Raw genomic sequence first — 21,905 nt, forward strand, 5'->3', positions numbered from 1 at the left:
CTAGCTACATTTGCTGTAGATGTGCTAGCTACATTGGCTGTAGATGTGCTAGCTACATTGGCTGTAGATGTGCTAGCTACATTGGCTGTAGATGTGCTAGCTACATTGGCTGTAGATGTGCTAGCTACATTGGCTGTAGATGTGCTAGCTACATTGGCTGTAGATGTGCTAGCTACATTGGCTGTAGATGTGCTAGCTACATTGGCTGTAGATGTGCTAGCTACATTGGCTGTAGATGTGCTAGCTACATTGGCTGTAGATGTGCTAGCTACATTGGCTGTAGATGTGCTAGCTACATTGGCTGTAGATGTGCTAGCTACATTGGCTGTAGATGTGCTAGCTACATTGGCTGTAGATGTGCTAGCTACATTGGCTGTAGATGTGCTAGCTACATTGGCTGTAGATGTGCTAGCTACATTGGCTGTAGATGTGCTAGCTACATTGGCTGTAGATGTGCTAGCTACATTGGCTGTAGATGTGCTAGCTACATTGGCTGTAGATGTGCTAGCTACATTGGCTGTAGATGTGCTAGCTACATTGGCTGTAGATGTGCTAGCTACATTGGCTGTAGATGTGCTAGCTACATTGGTTGTACATGTGCTAGCTACATTTGTTGTAGATGTGCTAGCTACATTTGCTGTAGATGTGCTAGCTACAGTGGCTGTAGATGTGCAAGTTACATTGGCTGTAGATGTGCAAGTTACATCTGCTGTAGATGTGCTAGCCACATTTGTTGTACATGTGCTGGCTACATTTGCTGTAGATTGGCTAGCTACGATTGCTGTAGATGTGCCAGCTACATTTGCTGTAGATGTGCCAGCTCCATTGGCTGTAGATGAGCTAGCTACATTGGCAGTAGATGTGCTAGCTCCATTGGCTGTAGATGTGCTAGTTACATTGGCTGTAGATGTGCTAGCTAGGATATACTTTGCTGCTTTATTATATTTTAAATTGTTCCTGCAGGTAGGGTGTAAGAATTGTACCTGCTGCCCCCATTGCATGATCGTAAGAGGCGACTAAATTTGGGATCTTATCTTTTCTCTTCTTTCTAAACAACTTTCTTCTTCCTAATGTCTCCCTTGACAATGCCTCACTTTTGGCCTTTAGTTGAACGTTCGCCCTTGTGAGGAAGGCTTTGGGTTCTGTCCCCTGNCATCGGCACGCACATGTACTATTGTTTACCAGGGGCCAGTTCGTTTATGCGGTTTGACCGTTTATAAATGTAACAATTTCGGGTATAAATCCTGGCTGACCTGCAAATGTGTATGCAGGCCTTGCAAGGCTTTCTCAAGGCTCGCCTGAAAGCAGCATCAGNATATATTTTAAATGATACTTTTGTGTGTAATTATCGGTCAGTACAACCAAACTGCTTGGGGGGAAAATTGTATCTGTAAATAAAACATTCTTTACACAAAGAATATATACACAATAGTCTTATTTTGTGAATCATGATTTTTCAGAATAATTCTTTATTTCACCTCTGTTATCCAATAGCACTATATACATGTACATACACCAAACAATCCTTTGTCTCAACACTCAGCTGGCTGGTTTGGCCTTACAACCCTTGTTAGTCACCACACATTGTAAACTTGTAAGAATTTAAACCACAGATACCAAGGACAAAGGAGGAAAGGATGACAGTGGAGAGGTCACATCGGTGATGACAACAGGACGAATCGTGGCAATCTCACAGCGAGCATGGAGGGAATATGTAGGAACCTTCTCACAGGGCGAGGTAGGTAGCCGGCGGCAAGGCACATACAGTTTTTATATTAACAAAGCAACTTACGCACAAGATTAAGGAAATGGTGATTTGCCAAAGTAGTATTTTTTTTCTTATGAAGTTTAAAAAATCATCAGTTTGGTGATATGTTCCCTTATGTGAACAATGTGCAATTAACTTAATCATTTATCATAGGTCTATGAGTAATATTTAGATATCCCGCCCAAGCCTTACTGATGCTGCAGCAAGTTTACGTCACATCCTCAACGGTACACTTAATTAAGTCCGCATGTTTTGGTTTTTCAGTAATAAGTCCTTCTGTGGATTATTAGTACCCCTGAGGAGGAGGGGCAGTCACTGACCAATCCTGCGGTGGATTGACTAATATTACTACCCCCAGGGGGAGTGTCAGTCTTCCCAATCAGCCGCTCTCAACCTTCCATGTCCATTGTTGGGGCTTGAACACAACTTGTACCGGCAGTTTAAGGGCATAATTGTCAGTGGCTCCTTCCAGCAACCATGTTCTCTCAGTTTTGGGTTCCATTTCAAACTGTGAAACACATGTTTTTTCAGGTATTGCCCCATGGGTTGAAGTCACTGACTGGCTTACCCTTGGCTGTGTACACCCACCTTTGTTGGTTTAGCAGTTAGATGTGGCCCCTCACTTCTACGTCCGTTGTGGACCATTGTGGTCTTACCTTTCGATCTCTTGTGTTGGCAGCAGACAGTTATTTCCAGCCATCTAGTAGCCCAGGGATGAGATAGGAACTACATTTTAGATGCATCTTCTTTTTGAGGAATTGATACTCATCAATAGAGACATTGATCCCTCGAAACCCTGACTGGAGTCTCTTTTGTTATAAAAGGGAAGTTTATCAAAAGGTTTTAAGGGAGAACCTAGGTCAGGTCAGGTATGACACGCTAGCTTTCCATTAATCTGTAGTACTTTGAGTAAATTTAAGTCTGAAGCTCTTGAATCTGAGCTGGAAGAGTTGGATAATGGCAAGCAGTCTGGATTTGAGAAGGCTTTGGAGGCTTAGCATCTAACTAGGAGTTTTAAACATGCTTTCGTCTGTCAGTCAAAGGTGTACCCACCACTATCTGGTTCATCTCATCCCCACAATCTGCTGAGTCTGTTTGTGATGTGTTCTCAACAAAAGTTTTCACACTTTCCTGTTGGAAAGCAAATTTTTGCCTCAACACATCCTCGATACCCCAAGGGTTATGCTCACTTTCGCTCTCTGCACCCATAGCAAAATTAAAAGCACCAGGCTAGCTATTTGATTGGTTACTGTACTGTTAAAAAACCTGACCAATCACTAGGCTGATACCTGTCCTTTGAAGATTACAGAGGAGCGAAACCCGACTTCAAAGCCAGCCAATTTTACTGTTGCACGACTGACATATTCTTTTGTTATACATCGGAGGATCAAACTAGTCTTCTCGTCTCATCTACGAAGTCTCACACTGGGCCTTCGATTTTGTTGTGACATATTCCATATAAGCCCCGTTGTTTACAATGAGGGACAAGGCTTCTTATAAACACTGCTTGTCTGGTTTCCTGATTTATGCTGTAGATGTTGGTATCCTCCAGCCCTCTGAGTTATACTTCTAGACATCATTCACTTCTTAGTCTGCTTAGAGAGCTTTAGATTGACTGAGTGACCCATCTTTTCATGTAGGTGCTGGAATTTCAAGATGGTTTTCATCTATATCCATTATTGTTTTCTGTTGAAGATAAATCTGACTCAGCCTTTTTTTGTAAGATTTATCAGTGTTATATTTAGTTTTGTCTCATCGCCTTCTTCTCTACGCAGCTTCAACTCTAATATATATATTAGTATTACTCTTTTTATCACAGGTAGCTCTCCAGGGGAACTTATCTCTGGGAGTTTGTCTTATCTAAAGCAACAGATTCACTTTATTAAGGTGGCTCCACACTTTCGCAATTAACCAGCAAAATTCGTTGAAACTTTCATATAATGGTTATGCAACTATGTAGAGTTGATTTTATGAAAATCTAAACATTCCGATAGTTTGGGGACTTTTTTGGAAAAAATACCAAAAAATTGAATTTTCGTCAATTTTAATATTTTCCGGGGTTTTTTGTGTGTGACATTGTTCGCCACAATAACAACAATAATAAAATGAATAGAAGCATTTCTAATTAACCCTTCAAAATATTTTATTTATCGCAAAATATGTAACACATGTTACACAAAGTGTTTTTTATTGAATTTGTACGGATAAAAGCGATTATCTACAAGCTAAAAGCAAACAGGACACAAAGATCTATACATATAGAATGGGAAATTGAACAAAATATACACAATGGCTTTATAACTAATTTATTTTACATTTTACAATCACTTAGATCCGGGTGAGAGTTATCTTCCTTGAAAAAAATCGGAACTTTTTGCAGAGGGGTGACATTTACACAATGACAGTTGCCCTGTTTACATATAACAAAAATGATGGAAATAAATCAAAAATATGATATCAAAATTATCAATTTATTGTTCTTTAATGGAACCAAATTACCCTCAGTCATGTACACTTTGGACATCATTCCACAGTCCGCTAACTCACGGTATATTTATAATTACATGTCAGGTACATATGTGACCAGAGGCTATCGCATGGTATGCCGTTCTCACGTGCCCTCACACATGCATTTCATAGGTATCTTGATATTTTACAAAACATTATTTTCACAGAGTAAGTAGACTACATTTGTAAACACGATTTAATCGACAGAGCGAAACTCCCTCAGCTTATGAACTCGTGTAAGCACGTGATATGCACATATGAGGTTGGTACGTCCGCATTCCATGCGTTTCCTATATGACCTTCTTGAGGTCGTTTGGTCTCATGTCACTGTCTTCCCGTGAGTCTGTTTATGTCTATGAATTTGAAAGCTTTATTCCTGAAGTACGTGTGATTATACATTTCCCGGTAAAATCTCGATATCGGGTGTTAACATACATCGGCACGCACATGTACTATTGTTTACCAGGGGCCAGTTCGTTTATGCGGTTTGACCGTTTATAAATGTAACAATTTCGGGTATAAATCCTGGCTGACCTGCAAATGTGTATGCAGGCCTTGCAAGGCTTTCTCAAGGCTCGCCTGAAAGCAGCATCAGATTACTAGGTCCGACCTTATTTAATAACAACAGTGGTCCGATCGGTTTGACCGTTTAAACGAAAACGGCCAAGGTGTTACTATAATGTGCACTACGATATTGAATGCCTGATACGCAATACGGAAATGACGATACGGTGTACATGCACATTTCGATCAAGATAATTGAGTCCGAGCTGTACTTTTTCCGGAAGTACGTCACGAAAATGGACGCTGATGACGATGTGTGGAGCCACCTTAAGGTTTTATGTAGTAATGTCAATGTATGTGATTTGATAGTAAGTGACATTTTCAGGCATTAAATTACACTAACCATTCACCTTACTATAAAGGACAGCCTTATAACAGTGTTAACATTAGCCCTATGACTGATTGTGTTCAGCACGTACATAAAAACACCTTCATTAGATGATCTTGTCTGTCCGTACAGGAGACGGGTCTGAAAGGAGGTAAGGTCCTTGTCATTCCCTGGGACTACCGCATCCCTAAGATACGCATCAGCACTCGCCAGGTGGAGGCACTGAGGGATCACCGCATCGTAGTGAGGATTGACTCCTGGGACCTTGAGTCCCAGTACCCTAACGGTCACTTTGTCAGATCCCTGGGGAGAATCGGGGAGTTGGAAACGGAGGTGGCAGCCATACTGATAGAAAACAACATACAGATGTCAACATTCTCTGATGCACAGGTATATATATATATATTACTGGAAATGTACTTGGTATTTAAGTGAGTATTATACATGTATTGCCCTTACTGTCGGAAAAAACGATTCTTTGTTTCTCAGAGGTTAATCATGTTTATGAGGGCGAAGCCTGCGTGAAATAAAATCAATCGAGAAGAAACAGAGAGTCGTATTTTACAGTAAGGTCAATAAACATTATGCCAAAAAGAAAGAAAAAACAATAAAGCAATAGTAAAGATGATCAGGTTGGCGCGTCATTGCTGTCTGCTTCCCTCATTTGGAACTTACTAGGTTGTGATGGCTTCTGCAGATATTTATAGAGAGGCTCTGAATAAGAAAAATAAAATCAGGGGAACTTGAGTGTGTGAGAGCAACGTTAAGTTGCATCGCCTCCTCATGTGACCTGTATCATTTAATCAGACATGCTGTTATAAATGTGAGGTAAAAAAACGCTGTAAATATATTTGAATTAGCACACTCATAACTCCTTACATCGGCAACAATCAGTAATTTATCATTTTTCCCTGAAACACGATAAGTCAGTATCCAATTTGAATAGGAAGTTCTGCTGCTGCAAGATCTAGTAAAATTGTAAACAAGTCTGAATATTAAAAAAAATCTTGTTGTTTAGATTTTAGTTATATAATATACATGTGAATAAAAAGTAAGTTTTAATTAATTTGAAGAAGAAAAATAAGCTTAAAATAAACAGCAAACATAATGCATGTAGGCATGATATTATTACTGATACTACCCGGTATATCATTCATGTGAATGAATGAAATCAAATGATTGAAATGAATGAACAAGCTTATATGGGAAACTGAACAACAACACACACACACACACACACACACACACACACACACACACACACACACACACACACAAATGATACATTATAACAACATACACGTACAATTAATGTTGTCGACATTCTGGAATACACAGGTACATTGTAAGTATAACTTTATAACACAGTTTACTTGTGTTTTATAGATGAAGGAGTTACCGGTGGATACAGAGGAGGAGCCCTGGAAAGTGGAGGAGGAAGAGTTACTAAGACGACGGGATTTACGCGGCTCCCACCTTGTGTTCAGCATAGATCCTAAAGGATGTGAAGATGTGGACGATACACTGTCTGTCAGGTACAGAGGTCATAGGTCAGAAGTTCAAGTCATTAGGCCTTTTTGTGATCTGTCTCTTATGGTAAAAAAATATTTTTTGTACATAATTTTATGTACTAAAGTAGGGTGGGGCCTATCATCTGTTATTAGGTCACCTGAGCTTTGCTCAAGTGACCTATTCCAATCGCTTTTCGTCCGTCGTCCGTCGTGCGTCGTGCGTAAACTTTTACATTTTCAACTTCTTCTCAAGAACCAGTGGATGGATTTTTTTCAAACTTGGTCAGAATCATCCTTGGTAGATGAGGCTTCAAAATTGTAAAATTGGGATTCCTATCCCAACCCCTGGGGCCAGGGCGGGGCCCCAAAGGGAAAATTAATCAATATTTCAAAAATCTTCTTCTCCAGACTCAGAGGTACTACAGTGATTTTCTTTACGTGGAAAGAAAGATCATCAGGGGCTTTATTTAAATTGAAAATATCAGGACCCCGAGCTATCCGTTCTCCCTTGGGGAGGGGTTAACGTTTAATATAGTTTATATAGGGAAATAACACTTTTCGGTATATATTTTATCCATTTTCAGCAGAAAATTGCTCAAACTTAGTCAGAATCATCTTGGGTAAATGAGAGTTTTACTTTGTAAAATTAGGATTCCTGCCCCATCCCCAGGGGCTAGGGCGGGGCCCCAAAGGGAACATTTACCAATATTTTCAAATTCTTATCCATTGATGACATGACAAGTATTGTATTTCACTTAGTTTACATGCTGATTTCCACATCACATCTAAACAATAAAATAAAGCTACCAGTATCTATGATATAACTCAGGTGACCGCTAAGGCCCTTGGGCCTCTTGTAATTACCTGTGATGAATACTGAACGATGGCAACATATATTATTCACTAGAATGCTTGACAATGTTACATGTGTTCCTGTTTTATTCCTTTTTGTTGACTGTACAACACTAGACAATGGTACTTTACTGGTTGGTGGCCAAGTGGTTAAGGCGTTCGACATGCTGCTACCACTAGCCCTCCACAACTTGTTGTGTGTTCGAGGCCGACGTGGGGCAGTAGCCAGGTACTGGTCGTAGGTCGGTGGTTTTTCAAGGTGGTCAATAGGACTTAAAACACAAACAAACCAAAATGTTTACTGATTGTAGAACTCTGGATAATGGTAATACAGAGCTTGGAGTCCATATCGCTGATGTGACCCACTTCGTCAAACCAGGCACGCTGACTGACCAAGAGGGCAAAAGTCGGTCAACAACCGTCTACCTTGCTGATCGCAGATATGACATGTTACCTGGGATACTTAGTGCCAACCTGTGCTCATTAATAAGCGGGGTCGACAGGTAAGTCATGTGACTAGTTTCCTGAGCTGTACTTATTGTCAACATGGTGGAATAGCATATATCAAGGTACCAGACATAACGGGTTAGCCAGTAAAACAAGTTATTTTGGACTTTTGTCTGCACAAATCCACTGAGTTATTATGGTTGATGATATGTTAGGCTTAAAAGTGAATTAAAATATTCAAATGAAATTTGTTAAACTGGTCCACAAGTTTTCCTACAGAGTTTGATGAAAGCTTCCAGTTTGTTTGATAAATCTCATGAAAGCACCTTTGAAGTGGAGGCACTAAACATACATGCACAATATAAATTCACTTTTAAACCCAACATCATCAACCATTGTCCATCCGTCATCATTCGCCTGTCCTTAAACAATTCTTGTCATTTCTGAGGAAGTGCTTGACAACCTTATATCTAGGTTCGCCTTGCTCCTTGGTTGTGTATGTTTCATTTTAAGACTCATTGGATGACCTGACATTTCATGTCTGCTACTGTATACCAGGAAATTTGGGGTCACAGTTGAACTCATTCACCTCCTGGAGACACATTTGAACTCTTCCAATTCAAAGGTTGGAATAGTTCATTATGAAATATCAGGAGTGAATGAGTTAACTTTCCCTTGTCTTGCATGCCCTCCACTATTAGGGCGAATTTATCATTACAGCGAACATCTGTGAACAGCATGGTGAACAATTAATGGTGTAAAAAATGAAGGGTGAAATTGACATCGGGCGAATTTGGATTTAATCTGCGTAGGGCGAAAGTTTGACTTGGCAAAAGTTTGACTTGGCGAAAGTTGAACTTGGCGAAAGTTTTGACTTTGCAAAAGTTTAACTTGGCGAAAGTTTTGACTTTGCAAAAGTTTAACTTGGCGAAATTTTCCTGATATACAGTATCATGTCTAGTTGTGCTAATCTTTTTTATTCAAAATCGAACCCAAATTTGTATTTTACCAGGTATGCAGTCAGTGTCATATGGGAGCTCGATTCTTCCTACAACCCTGTAAATGTATGGTATGGAAAGACCATCATACGCTCATCATACAAATTATTCTACGAGGCAAGTAGTGTATATCATACCGAAGGATGATTCTGTGTTGTGGCGACCTCATAATGATCCAATTTGTCAAACCAGAAAATTCGTTTTCCAAGTAGTCATATATGCAAACTGAGTACTGCAACAGTAATTGTATCTATTAATAATCCAGAGAATTATGTCAAAAATTGGCCTAATGTAATGTTGTCTGTGTATGAAATGCTTGTTACAAACATTTTTCTTGCTGTATAATTATTCTAATTATGTATATCCTTGTGTATGTTTTGTAGATAGCTCAGGCCATGTCTGATGGGATGCCAACACATGAAGTGGTTAAGAATGTACCGGAACTACAGAATCTCCCAGAGAGTGACATCAAAAACAAGTAAACAACCTGCAATTCCTACACATTAGTCTTACACACTGTGGGTCAGGTCTGTCTAGTTTAACACACTGTGAGTAAGGTTTGTGTAGTCTTGCACACTGTGTCAGGTCTGTCTAGTCTTACACACTGTGGGTAAGGTTTGTGTAGTCTTACACACTGTGGGTAAGGTCTGTCTAGTCTTACACACTGTGAGTCAGGTTTGTGTAGTCTTACACACTGTGGGTCAGGTATGTCTAGTCTTAAACACTGTGGGTAAGGTTTGTGTAGTCTTACACACTGGGTCAGGTCTGTCTAGTCTTTCACACTTGGTCCAGTGTGTCTAGTCTTTCACACTGTGGGTAAGATTTGTGTAGTCTTACACACTGGGTCAGGTCTGTCTAGTCTTACACACTGTGGGTCCAGTGTGTCTAGTTTTTCCCACTGTGTCAGGTTTGTGTAGTCTTACACACGGTGAGTAAGGTTTGTGTAGTCTTACACACGGTGAGTAAGGTTTGTGTAGTCTTGCACACTGTGTCAGGTCTGTCTAGTTTTTCGCACTGGGTCAGGTCTGTCTAGTCTTACACACTGTGAGTCAGGTCTGTGTAGTCTTACACACTGTGTGTCAGGTCTGTGTAGTCTTACACACCGTGTGTCAGGTCTGTGTAGTCTTACACACTGTGTGTCAGGTCTGTCTAGTCTTACACACTGTGTGTCAGGTCTGTCTAGTCTAACACACTGTGGGTCAGGTCTGTCTAGTCTAACACACTGAGTCAGGTATGTGTAGTCTTACACACTGTGTGTCAGGTCTGTCTAGTCTAACACACTGAGTCAGGTCTGTGTAGTCTTACACACTGTGGGTCAGGTCTGTCTAGTCTAACACACTGGGTCAGGTCTGTCTAGTCTTACACACTGTGTGTCAGGTCTGTCTAGTCTTACACACTGTGGGTCAGGTCTGTCTAGTCTAACACACTGAGTCAGGTCTGTCTAGTCTAACACACTGAGTCAGGTCTGTGTCAGGATCTATAGGTTTACAGTGTTACTTATTGTGATTTTTTTTACAGAACGAAAGTGTTACGGTCTGCTGTCTGTCGTCTGATGGAGGTTGCTCGACATCTCAAGGCAAGGCGTGTGAGAGGTGGGGCACTTGAGCTTGAGAGCACAGAAGTTCAGATACAACTGACAGAGACCAAAAGTGTGGAGAACCTCACACCTAAAGAGGTACATCTAGCTATAGACATCTATATCAGTGGTTATTCTACATTTTAAAGCACTTTCCATGCTGTAAATATTGTATGAAAATATAATTGCACTTATTGAATTTTGCGTATTTTGTTTTCTAACACGTATTATTTGCTAATCTTTTAAAACATGATGTGTTAAATTTTCAATATTTTTTTCTAAATTACATTGCAAATGCTATGTTTCAAACACCGTATGTTATAACAAAATAGATGATAATGACATAATAATATATTTATTTAAGCAAACGACAGTAATGATATTATTTGTAGCCACACACTTCATAAATGTTTTTATTGATAATATTTATATGTTTTACAATATTCAGCATCTAGAAGTCCACGAAACAATAGCTGAATGCATGATTTTCGCAAACCATTGGGTAGCAAAGAAAATCGCACAGGCATTTCCAAACTCAGCCTTGGTAAGCATTATAAGTTAATTGAAACTGAATGGAAATCTTTGCAAGTAAGCAATCAAACTGATTTTTTTTAAATTATGTATTTTCCCCATTATTCTAACTGATGATATATACAGGGGGTAATATGGGATTGTTCACTATACTGTATTGTGTATTACTATTCAAACGGTTTTGTTAACTGCCTATATATTTGGCTTTGATTAAAAAATGTGTTTTTAGATAAGCATTTTCTTCTAGTACAACATATTTCCATTTGCTACTGTCCTCATATATACTTTATAACTGGAAAGATTTCAGAAAATAGTGTACGGTATTCTTTAAAACAAAAAGAGGAAATAAAGAGAAAAGTGGATTAAGATGTTCAGTATGCCTTCAAATTAAGGAAGTGTCGATTCCCAAATATACTTCAGAAAAGTTCTGCCAAAAGTATTTGTGTACATGATCTCTTTAAGATTTAGGGCATATACATGTACTTTAAACTATGAAATTGTTATGCAATTGGGGTTACTAATGCTAGCCTTTTATATTACACTCTGTTCATGTTTATTGTCCCCCACCATAAAATCTTTCTCTTCTGTGTTACTTCAATTTCATGTATGCTGTTATGTACATACTAAAATCAGAAGGAGGCACATTGTTGACAGTGTTGCTATGCATTAATAATATTCTACAAGTCAGCCTAACTTGTAAAAACGAACTGTTTGAAAATAAGCTGTTGATTTCTTCAAAAACAATTTATCCGAAAAATAGGATGTTATTGAAAGTAAGCTTTACAGTATTTTTTACGAATGCTTTCAGGAAGAAAAATTTATTTGCTGATTAGTGATTCAAATGTATATGTACTGCAACTTTTTGAAAATTGTTATTTATAGGTGTTCTTTTCTTGTATCATCTCATGATGATTTAATTTTGAGTTATTTATAATTTATTTGTAGTTGCGGCATCATCCTTTACCCAGAGAGGAGAAATTTGAGAACCTGCTCACCTGTGCGAGCGCAAAGAACTATAACGTACATACAGACTCTAGTAAAGCTCTGGCAGAGTCACTGGACACGTGTGATGACGCAAACGATCCTGTCATTAACAAGGTAAGCAAGCACTATACAGGTGTGATGACACAAACGATCCCGTCATTAACAAGGTAAGCCCACACTTTACAGGTGTGATGACACAAACGATCCCATCATTAACAAGGTAAGCCCACACTTTACAGGTGTGATGATGTAAACGTTCCCATCATTAACAAGGTAAGCAAGCACTATACAGGTGTGATGACACAAACGATCCTGTCATTAACAAGGTAAGCCCACACTATACAGGTGTGATGTCGCAAACGATCCCGTCATTAACAAGGTAAGCCCACACTTTACAGGTGTGATGTCGCAAAGGATCCCATCATTAACAAGGTAAGCCCACACTATACAGGTGTGATGTAGCAAACGATCCCATCATTAACAAGGTAAGCCCACACTATACAGGTGTGATGTAGCAAACGATCCCATCATTAACAAGGTAAGCCCACACTTTACAGGTGTGATGACACACACGATCCCATCATTAACAAGGTAAGCTCACAATATACAGGTGTGATGTCGCAAACGATCCTGTCATTAACAAGGTAAGCACACTCTATCTGTTATGTCACTTTTCACTATTCAAAAGAGTTTTCAAAATTGTCAGGTTTGCAATATTGCTTCAAATGAAATGTTGTCATCATAACGTTAGATAATTTCCCCCCATTTTGTATAAGTCACATCAATATAAACAACGTTTATTTGCTTAGTTAAAGCATTGGGTAAGTGTATTGTTACCCTGTTACAGCTAATGAGGTCTCTGGCTACCATGGCGATGTCCAATGCTGCCTATTTCTCTACTGGGGCCTTACCGCTTGATCAGTTTTTCCACTATGGGCTGGCCCTGGATCTGTATACACACTTCACGTCACCAATCAGGAGATACGCCGACATTGTGGTAAGGATTCGACCCAAGCTCTCTGCACAACAAGCTTCTAGTATTACAGATTTCAATATTCCTTCTGTGTAATTAACTTAACATTCAACTGCTTTTCTGGTTTGTAATTGCTAAAATGAAAGTCCAGGGCTTGGTTCTATGATGATTTTGTCGACAACTAAACAAAACAGTCCAGTTACAGTGTTTAACTGTCCATACACCCATCACACATTGATCACATGGTTTAGTACGTATTTTTAGAGCAGGAAGACCCTTTTGATATGTATCGGAATGTGTGTCGGTGTGAAAGCAAAGGTTACACAGATAGTTCACCATAAACTTTAAACATCAGTGCATCAAATCATGACTTTCTTAAATTTTAGGTACACAGACAGTTGATGGCAGCTGTCAGCAAAGTCACCGATACTAGTGGTCTCCCTAGCAACAAGGAGCTGGAGGAGTTGTCTGAGCACATCAACCATCAACATAGGGTAAACATTTCAGTAGTGTTAATACAGACATTTACATTTACACTGGGTGTGTGTGATCTCGAGGGTACCACATGTGCTGTAATGTACAGGGTCACGATAGGCTAATAGGTGGACAGCGACATGATACATACTCAATGAGCAGGATGTATAATACAATATGCATGCAGGGAATATTTTCCTAGTACTTGGATGATTGTGCTCTGCATTAAATTGCTCTCTTGTGTAATTTCAAGTTAAAGTAATTTTAGTCCACTCAAATGAAAATATGTGGAGTATTTTTGTATCAGGCAAACTTAACCTAAAATGTAACTGATCAGCTATAAACACGTGTACATGGATGAGATGGTCACAGAATAACTGGAGAGCATGCTGCAATTAGCCAATTCATTTGTCTTGGTTTGATACAAATCTGAAAGGCCCATCAACACAGTATTAAGTCATACAGGGCGACATGGTAGAAAAAGTGTAAACCATACGTGTGCTGAGGGAGAAACTAGAGTAAAAAGTGACAGAAAAATGGTAGAAAACTGAGTCCCAAATATTGCAATAGCTACAGCAGGTGAGTTTTTCAGACGAAAACTGTAGATCGCCCCGCCCCTGCCCCCCCTATTATTAGTTACTTCATACAGTCACGCAGAAGAATACAGTACAGCAGGCCGGTTCTTTTTCTTTGAACCTGCAAGGATATGGTTGGTACAAAGTATTCCACTCTCGATCATGTTGCAACTCAACTATCATGATCACTTTGGTACTTAGGTATACATGCAATCGTTCACCAGCTACATTTAGAACAAATAGTAGTAACACAACGATTACATTCTTTGACATTAGCCATCCAATTGACAAAACATTTTGCTTAAGTTTTATAAGGTAATGTTATGTGAACAAATTAACAGCGAATTGTTTCTAACCTTGGTTTTCAGGCATCCCAGAATGCTCAGCGGGACTCGCAGGAACTTTTTCAGTACCTTTTCTTTAAGGGACGTAACCCTGAGGATGAGTGTTGTACCGTAGACGCTGTGATCTACCAGCTCAGAGCCAACGGCGTGTTTGTTCTCGCACCGAGGTTAGTGATGCTTTGTTAACCTGATCCTGTTGGTGTGTGTTGTAACTTATGGACAGATGTTGTTTGTTGTTAAGTTAACTGTTTTATGAAAGGTCACATGCCTGTTGACAGGTGTCAGTTTATTAAGTTAAGTTTGTTGACATGTGTTGTTTTGTTGACAGGTATTGCAATGGAAGGTGCTGTGTTTTGTTGACAGCTATTTGTTTACAGATGTCATGCTTGTTGAAAAATGTAAAATTTATTGGCAGGTGTTGTGTTTCTTAACAGGTATGGAATAAAGGGTCCCGTATACCTGAAGAACAAGGAAGGCCAGGTGGTCTATGTCCAGTCTGATGGTCAGTTAGAATGGTCAGGAGGCAGCATCATCAAGACTGACCACACCATATCAGTCCAAAGCATGTTTGGTACCCAGAGCTACAGACTGCTAGACCACATCACAGTAAGTAGACAGGTGACAGTAGGTCTGTATCTAGACCATATCACAGTAAGTAGACAGATGCCAGTAGGTATGTATCATATTCGCTATAGACCACATCACAGTAAGTAGACAGGTGAGAGTATGTTTGTATCTAGACCACATCACATTAAGTAGACAGGTGACAGTAGGTCTGTATCAAGTTCGCTATAGACCCCATCACAGTTAGTAGACAGGTGACAGGAGGTCTGTATCAAGTTACATCACAGTAAATAGACAGGTGACAGTAGGTCTGTATCAAGATCGCTATAGACCCCATCACAGTAAGTAGACAGGTGACAGTAGGTCTGTATCTAGACCACATCACAGTAAGTAGACAGATGTCAGTAGGTCTGTATAAAGTTCGCTATAGAATACATCACAGTAAGTAGACAGGTGACAGTATGTTTGTATCTAGACCACATCACATTAAGTAGACAGGTGACAGTAGGTCTGTATCAAGTTACATCACAGTTAGTAGACAGGTGACAGTAGTTCTGTATATAGACCACATCACAGTAAGTACACAGGTGTCAGTAGGTCTGTATCTAGTTACATCACAGTAAGTAGATAGGTGAGAGTATGTTTGTATCTAGACCACATCTCATTAAGTAGACAGGTGACAGTATGTCTGGATCTAGACCACATCACAGTATTTAGACAGGTGACAGTAGGTATGTATCAAGTTACATCACAGTACGTAGACAGGTGACAGTATGTCTGGATCTAGACCACATCACAGTAAGTAACAGGTGACAGTAGGTCTGTATCATAAAGTTCGCTATAGAATACATCACAGTAAGTAGATAGGTGACAGTATGTTTGTATCCAGACCACATCACATTAAGTAGACAGGTTACAGTAGGTCTGTATCAAGATCGCTGTAGACCACATCACAGTAAGTACACAGGTGTCAGTAGGTCTGTATCTATACCACATCACAGTAAGTAACAGGTGTCAGTAGGTCTGTATCTATACCACATCACAGTAAGTAACAGGGGACAGTAGGTCTGTATCTAGACAACATCACATTAAGTAGACAGGTGACAGTATTGCTGTATCTAGACCACATCACCGTAAGTAGACAGGTGTCAGTAGGTCTGTATAAAGTTACATCACAGTAAGTGGACAGGTGACAGTAGGTCTGTATCTAGACCACATCACAGTAAGTAGACAGGTGACAGTAGTTCTGTATCTAGACCACATCACAGTACGTAACAGGTGACAGTAGGTCTGTATCTAGACCACATCACAGTAAGTAGACAGGTGTCAGTAGGTCTGTATCTAGACCACATCACAGTAAGTAACAGGTGACAGTAGGTCTGTATCAATTTACATCACAGTAAGTAGACAGGTGTCATTAGGTCTGTATCAAGTTACATCACAGTAAGTTGACAGGTGACAGTAGGTCTGTATCAAGTTACATCACAGTAAGTAGACAGGTGACAGTCGGTCTGTATCAAGTTACATCACAGTAAGTAACAGGTGTCAGTAGGTCTGTATCTAGTTACATCACAGTAAGTAACAGGTGACAGTAGGTCTGTATCTAGACCACATCACAGTAAGTAGACATGTGTCAGTAGGTCTGTATCAAGTTCGCTATAGACCACATTACAGTAAGTAGACAGGTGACAGTAGGTCTGTATCAATTTACATCACAGTAAGTAGACAGGTGTCATTAAGTCTGTATCAAGTTACATCACAGTAAGTAGACAGGTGACAGTAGGTCTGTATCTAGTTACATCACCGTAAGTAGACAGGTGACAGTAGGTCTGTATCTAGACCACATCATAGTAAGTAGACAGGGGTCAGTAGGTCTCTATCTAGACCACATCACAGTAAGTAGACAGGGGTCAGTAGGTCTGTACCTAGACCACATCACAGTAAGTAACAGGTGACAGTAGGTCTGTATCAATTTACATCACAGTAAGTAGACAGGTGTCATTAAGTCTGTATCAAGCTACATCACAGTAAGTAGCCAGGTGACAGTAGGTCTGTATCAAGTTCGCTATAGCCCACATCACAGTAAGTAGACAGGTGACAGTAGGTCTGTATCTAGACCACATCGCAGTAAGTAGACAGGTGACAGTAGGTCTGTATCTAGACCACATCATACTAAGTAGACAGTTGTCAGTAGGTCTCTATCTAGACCACATCACAGTAAGTAGACAGGGGTCAGTAGGTCTGTACCTAGACCACATCACAGTAAGTAACAGGTGACAGTAGGTCTGTATCTAGACCACATCGCAGTAAGTAGACAGGTGACAGTAGGTCTGTATCAATTTACATCACAGTAAGTAGACAGGTGTCATTAAGTCTGTATCAAGCTACATCACAGTAAGTAGCCAGGTGACAGTAGGTCTGTATCAAGTTCGCTATAGCCCACATCACAGTAAGTAGACAGGTGACAGTAGGGCTGTATCTAGTTACATCACAGTAAGTAGACAGGTGACAGTAGGGCTGTATCTAGTTACATCACAGTAAGTAGACAGGTGACAGGAGGTCTGTATCAAGTTACATCACAGTAAGTAGCCAGGTGACAGTAGGTCTGTATCAAGTTCGCTATAGACCACATTACAGTAAGTTGACAGGTGACAGTAGGTCTGTATCAAGTTACATCACAGTAAGTTGACAGGTGTCAGTAGGTCTGTATCAAGTTACATCACAGTAAGTTGACAGGTGACAGTAGGTCTGTATCAAGTTACCTCACAGTAAGTAGACAGGTGACAGTAGGGCTGTATCTAGTTACATCACAGTAAGTAGACAGGTGACAGTAGGTCTGTATCAAGTTCGCTATAGACTATTAAAAGTAGGTAAATGATGGAGCGTCAACACCAAGGATTCCGTAAATGTAAGTTTTAGTGGTTTACATGTTTCGGATGGCAAGGCCAGCTGTCATCAGTGCCTAGTCAACCGAAACATGTTAACTAATGAAACTTACATTTACGGAATCCCTGGTGTTGACACTCCATCACTTACCTACTTGTAGTTACCTCCCTTTGGTGGAACTCTACTAGAACACTTCTGTCCCACCTCGGATCCCTACACCAGTACATCGACCGACCATTACCCACAGGACATTGGATCACCTAGCTCAATGGTTTTAAAATGCTAACTCAGACTTCATGATATTTGTGCTTCAGGTGAGGATAACTCTAAACAACTCGTGGGCACACTCCTCTGGCGTGCGACTCGAGTTGGTGGACGGCCAACCACACCTGTCTGGGTCATCAGGTGGAGACAATCTGACCAAACAACAGAAGGCAGCTATCATCAAGGTCAGTTACATAAAGACATTTAAAATATCCTCAGTACCCCCAATATAACCTGTATGATGTGAATCACTGATAACGTTAGGTATTGTGTTACTGGTATGAGTGTCACACAAATCGCTGTCACTAAAACAGATCTTTTAACAGGGTGTTCAAGTTGTCAGATTTAGAATTCATTGACATAGTATCCATAAAGATATTCATACACCATATTTCTTTTGGTTTTCAGGAAGTTTCTGAAGCAGCAGAAGAGAAAAAAGGTCAAAGGTCAAGTCATGATCTTGGCGTAAACTTTGAGGAACTGAAGAAGGAGTATGGACAGTCTTCTAGTGACCACAACATGTACAACTTATTTCAGTCCTTCAAAGAAACGGCTCTCAAATGTTGAGGAGGGTTTGACAATGGTCGTGACATAACACACACAGGTGTGCTATAATGCAGCTTTTGATGATCCAGGCACATACATTCCCCCTAAGTAACTGGAATACTGGGACAGTTTTGTATCGAAGAACGTGAAGCGATTCATGGTCTCAAATTATTGGGGGCTGGACCAACAAGGTTTGCCCGTATGTCACAACACTGTCCTCCACAACCTGCGTGTGTTATATTTCTCATATTTCTGTGATCATTTGTACTGTTTAAACAGTGATATTGATACATGACTGCATAATCAAAATGAAACGTGTCTGAACTGAATATGATGGTACCAATGTCCGGAGTGCTTATTACCCAATGGGACCTTCCTGAAGAACTCCAAGAGTTTAAAGTTTTGTTTATATGGCTGTGCAGTTTTACCTGAATAACTCAGGTGACCTGTTGTGATCACCTTTGCTACATCATATTTTTTTTATCTTCTCCTTAATTAGAAACCCTCAAAGAGGCTTTGGTGAAACTTTGGGGTAATCTTCTGCCTGTGGTAGGGATCAGATTCTACTAATAATAGTTTTACTCAAAAAGTGTCTGGACTCCTGTCAGAGAGTGAAAAATCTTTAAATGACAGTGGATTTTCACCAGCATTCTGTAAAATGATCCTCAAGTGCTAGCAGGTGATCAGAACCTACACTCAAGCAAGGGACTGATCCACCAAGGGGCTGATCCACCAAGGGGCTGATCCACCAGGGGTCTGATTATTGTTGGTAACCATATATGGTCAATGAGTGCAAAATATTCAAATGATATTTTCCTTTGGAAATTTACTGGTAGAATTAGATGTCCAACATTTCATTAAATGATATTAAGATGATGACCCTCAAAACAAATTGCTGGTGGATTTAGACCTAATTTTTGTGATATTATTCTTTGCTTACTAGGCCCCTAATTCGGGGACACATACTTGCCCCATTGGAGTGTTATTCATTGAAGTTGGACCAACTAAACATTCTGTGTGTCATACCTAATTTCACTCAGGTAATTTATGGGCCTCTTGTTAACTTTTATACATGTATTATGTATTATATAGTAAGGAATACAGAATTATGTTAAATACATGTATATGTATTTACTTTGGTACTGCCTATCCGTTATCATGAAAACATTGGTATAATTGTCTGAATGCAAGAATTTGGGCTTGTAAATATTTTCCAAGTAGATACTGTTTTAACATTTCCATCATGCTTTCAGAGTAAATGTAACTGGAAACCAACTATACAAAGTCATGCTGTTTGTTAGTTCTGAAATTGAATGGAATTTTCAGGTTCTGATTTACTTTGCGAATTTACTGTGCTCTTCTGGGAATCGGCTGTAATATTTGAATGGTTGTTAAGATATTTTGATGAATTTTTTATACACTTATTTGTACCAAAAGAATATTGAGTTGACGTGGATTTGTTTTTCCACTTTGATGGAAAACTAGAGAAATTAGGAGCCACAATACTGGAACTGTGTCAACTCATTCACCCCTGAAGACACATGTGAACTCTTCCAGTTCAAAGGTTGAAATAGTTCATTATGAAATTTCAGGGGTGAATGAGTTGAATTGCCCTCTCATTCCAAGACCAAAATAAAAGGGGCAAAACATTACTTGTATTTCAATACCGGTAAGGGCTGTTCCAGAATTAACTGTAGGGGATAGGTTGGAGGCACATTTTTCCGAAACCCCACCACCCATAACATTTCAATAGTAATTTAATATTATAAATGCTAGACAGATCCGATTTAACCCATCACCCATATTATAAATGCTAGACAGATCCGATTTAACCCATCACCCATATTATGATAATACATGTACAGGTGCCCCCCACCTCGCCATACCATTAACTACAGAATAGCTCTTATTTGTAGTGGAAGCGAGACTCAGGAAAAAGCTTTTCCGCCGATGGCGTCAACATTAAGTTTTTGCGTTTAGGTTAGTTTCACCGAGTGTATAAGTGCTAGACCAACCAAACTTGGACCATAGATGCATCTTAGGTAGTACATCGCAACCCATACATGAAATGCTTGATGCAGCCTACCTTTCATGGTCCATTAATTTATTCAGCATCTCCATCAACATTAAGTTTTTGCTTTTAAGTTAGTTTCCCTGATATGTGCATTGATGGTCAAAGCGGGGCACAGGCGAGACATATCAATCCGAATGGCTTGTTTTTATAAAAATTGTATTGGGGTTTTCATGAATTTATGCTGTAAGCATTGTACCAGTGACTTATGTTTTTACAGAACTTCAGTACCTAACGAGTGTTATATTTTTGTTACAATTTTATACAATGAATTTACCCTTCATCAGGGAATACTCTATATACCGGGAAATTTTTGCTGCAGTTTTAATTTTTCGCCAATGAGGGTGAATTCATAATAACAGCGAATATAAATACACATCATGCCATATGTAGTAATTACATGTGACTGGCGTAAATAACACTGGGCAAACAGGGATTTTAATCGGAAAAGGGCAAATATTAGACTGGACGGTATATATACAGAAATTGATGTGTGGATAAAAATTGGATTTCTGATTCAACATGCTGTTATTAATAATGATGTACCTGATAATCATCAGGTTGACAATCACAACCATAAGAATTGCAGCTGTTTTTGTCGATTTTCATATATTTTTAATTTGTATATAACAATTTATACTATTTATAAGGATTAATCTGCTCAGTAAATGTGTAAATACAGTGCTATAAGCGGGAATCGTGTTAATTGGTTGTTATGTGCTTGTACTGACACAGTACATCTGTCAACAGAAAAGTGATTGAACAAATAAATGGATTGAGAAATTTGTATTTATATATGTGTTAAGAGCTGTTCTATCCAAGGGAATGTTGGATAATTAAAAAGAATTGTACGACATGAAACTGTGTGTTTGTATTAAAATGAATTTCATATTGATTAGCTAACTTAACCCAAGGAGTCTATCTATCCCATGGTGTATCATCTACCCATCAATTGTCATCTTTTTCTTCAGAATCATGGGCATTGCAAGTAGCTCCTTGGGATTAAGTCCAACAAAGTTTGCCAAAAAAAAAGAAGGATGACCATGAACTACTTTCAACTGAATGAAGATATTTGCCAGTACTTTTTTGACATGAAATGCGACAAAATGTGTTGACCACAATACATTTCTTTCTAAAGAGC

General features: G+C 39.4%; 1 protein-coding gene across 3 annotated transcripts in view; it reads left to right on the forward strand.

Moving 5' to 3' along the window:
- LOC110460459 (DIS3-like exonuclease 1) overlaps window positions 1-20,842 on the forward strand; it is a 34,707-nt gene extending 13,865 nt beyond the window's left edge. For 2 of the 3 annotated variants that reach the window (XM_021513380.1, XM_021513381.1), the window contains exons 5-19: window positions 1,614-1,738; window positions 5,301-5,558; window positions 6,555-6,703; window positions 7,843-8,034; window positions 8,991-9,093; window positions 9,360-9,454; window positions 10,495-10,651; window positions 11,001-11,096; window positions 12,029-12,181; window positions 12,915-13,064; window positions 13,427-13,534; window positions 14,458-14,600; window positions 14,868-15,039; window positions 18,198-18,332; window positions 18,556-20,841. In XM_021513380.1, coding sequence (XP_021369055.1) covers window positions 1,614-1,738; window positions 5,301-5,558; window positions 6,555-6,703; window positions 7,843-8,034; window positions 8,991-9,093; window positions 9,360-9,454; window positions 10,495-10,651; window positions 11,001-11,096; window positions 12,029-12,181; window positions 12,915-13,064; window positions 13,427-13,534; window positions 14,458-14,600; window positions 14,868-15,039; window positions 18,198-18,332; window positions 18,556-18,714 — 2,195 coding nt within the window. In that variant the 3' untranslated portion in view covers window positions 18,715-20,841. Of the gene's footprint in view, window positions 1-1,613; window positions 1,739-5,300; window positions 5,559-6,554; window positions 6,704-7,842; window positions 8,035-8,990; window positions 9,094-9,359; window positions 9,455-10,494; window positions 10,652-11,000; window positions 11,097-12,028; window positions 12,182-12,914; window positions 13,065-13,426; window positions 13,535-14,457; window positions 14,601-14,867; window positions 15,040-18,197; window positions 18,333-18,555 lie in introns of all 3 variants that reach the window. The other variant, XM_021513382.1, reaches the window with a different exon arrangement.
- The last annotated feature ends 1,063 nt before the right edge of the window (window positions 20,843-21,905 follow it).

The sequence above is a fragment of the Mizuhopecten yessoensis genome, unplaced genomic scaffold (genome assembly GCF_002113885.1).
Source record: "Mizuhopecten yessoensis strain PY_sf001 unplaced genomic scaffold, ASM211388v2 scaffold10403, whole genome shotgun sequence".
Taxonomy (NCBI): domain Eukaryota; kingdom Metazoa; phylum Mollusca; class Bivalvia; order Pectinida; family Pectinidae; genus Mizuhopecten; species Mizuhopecten yessoensis.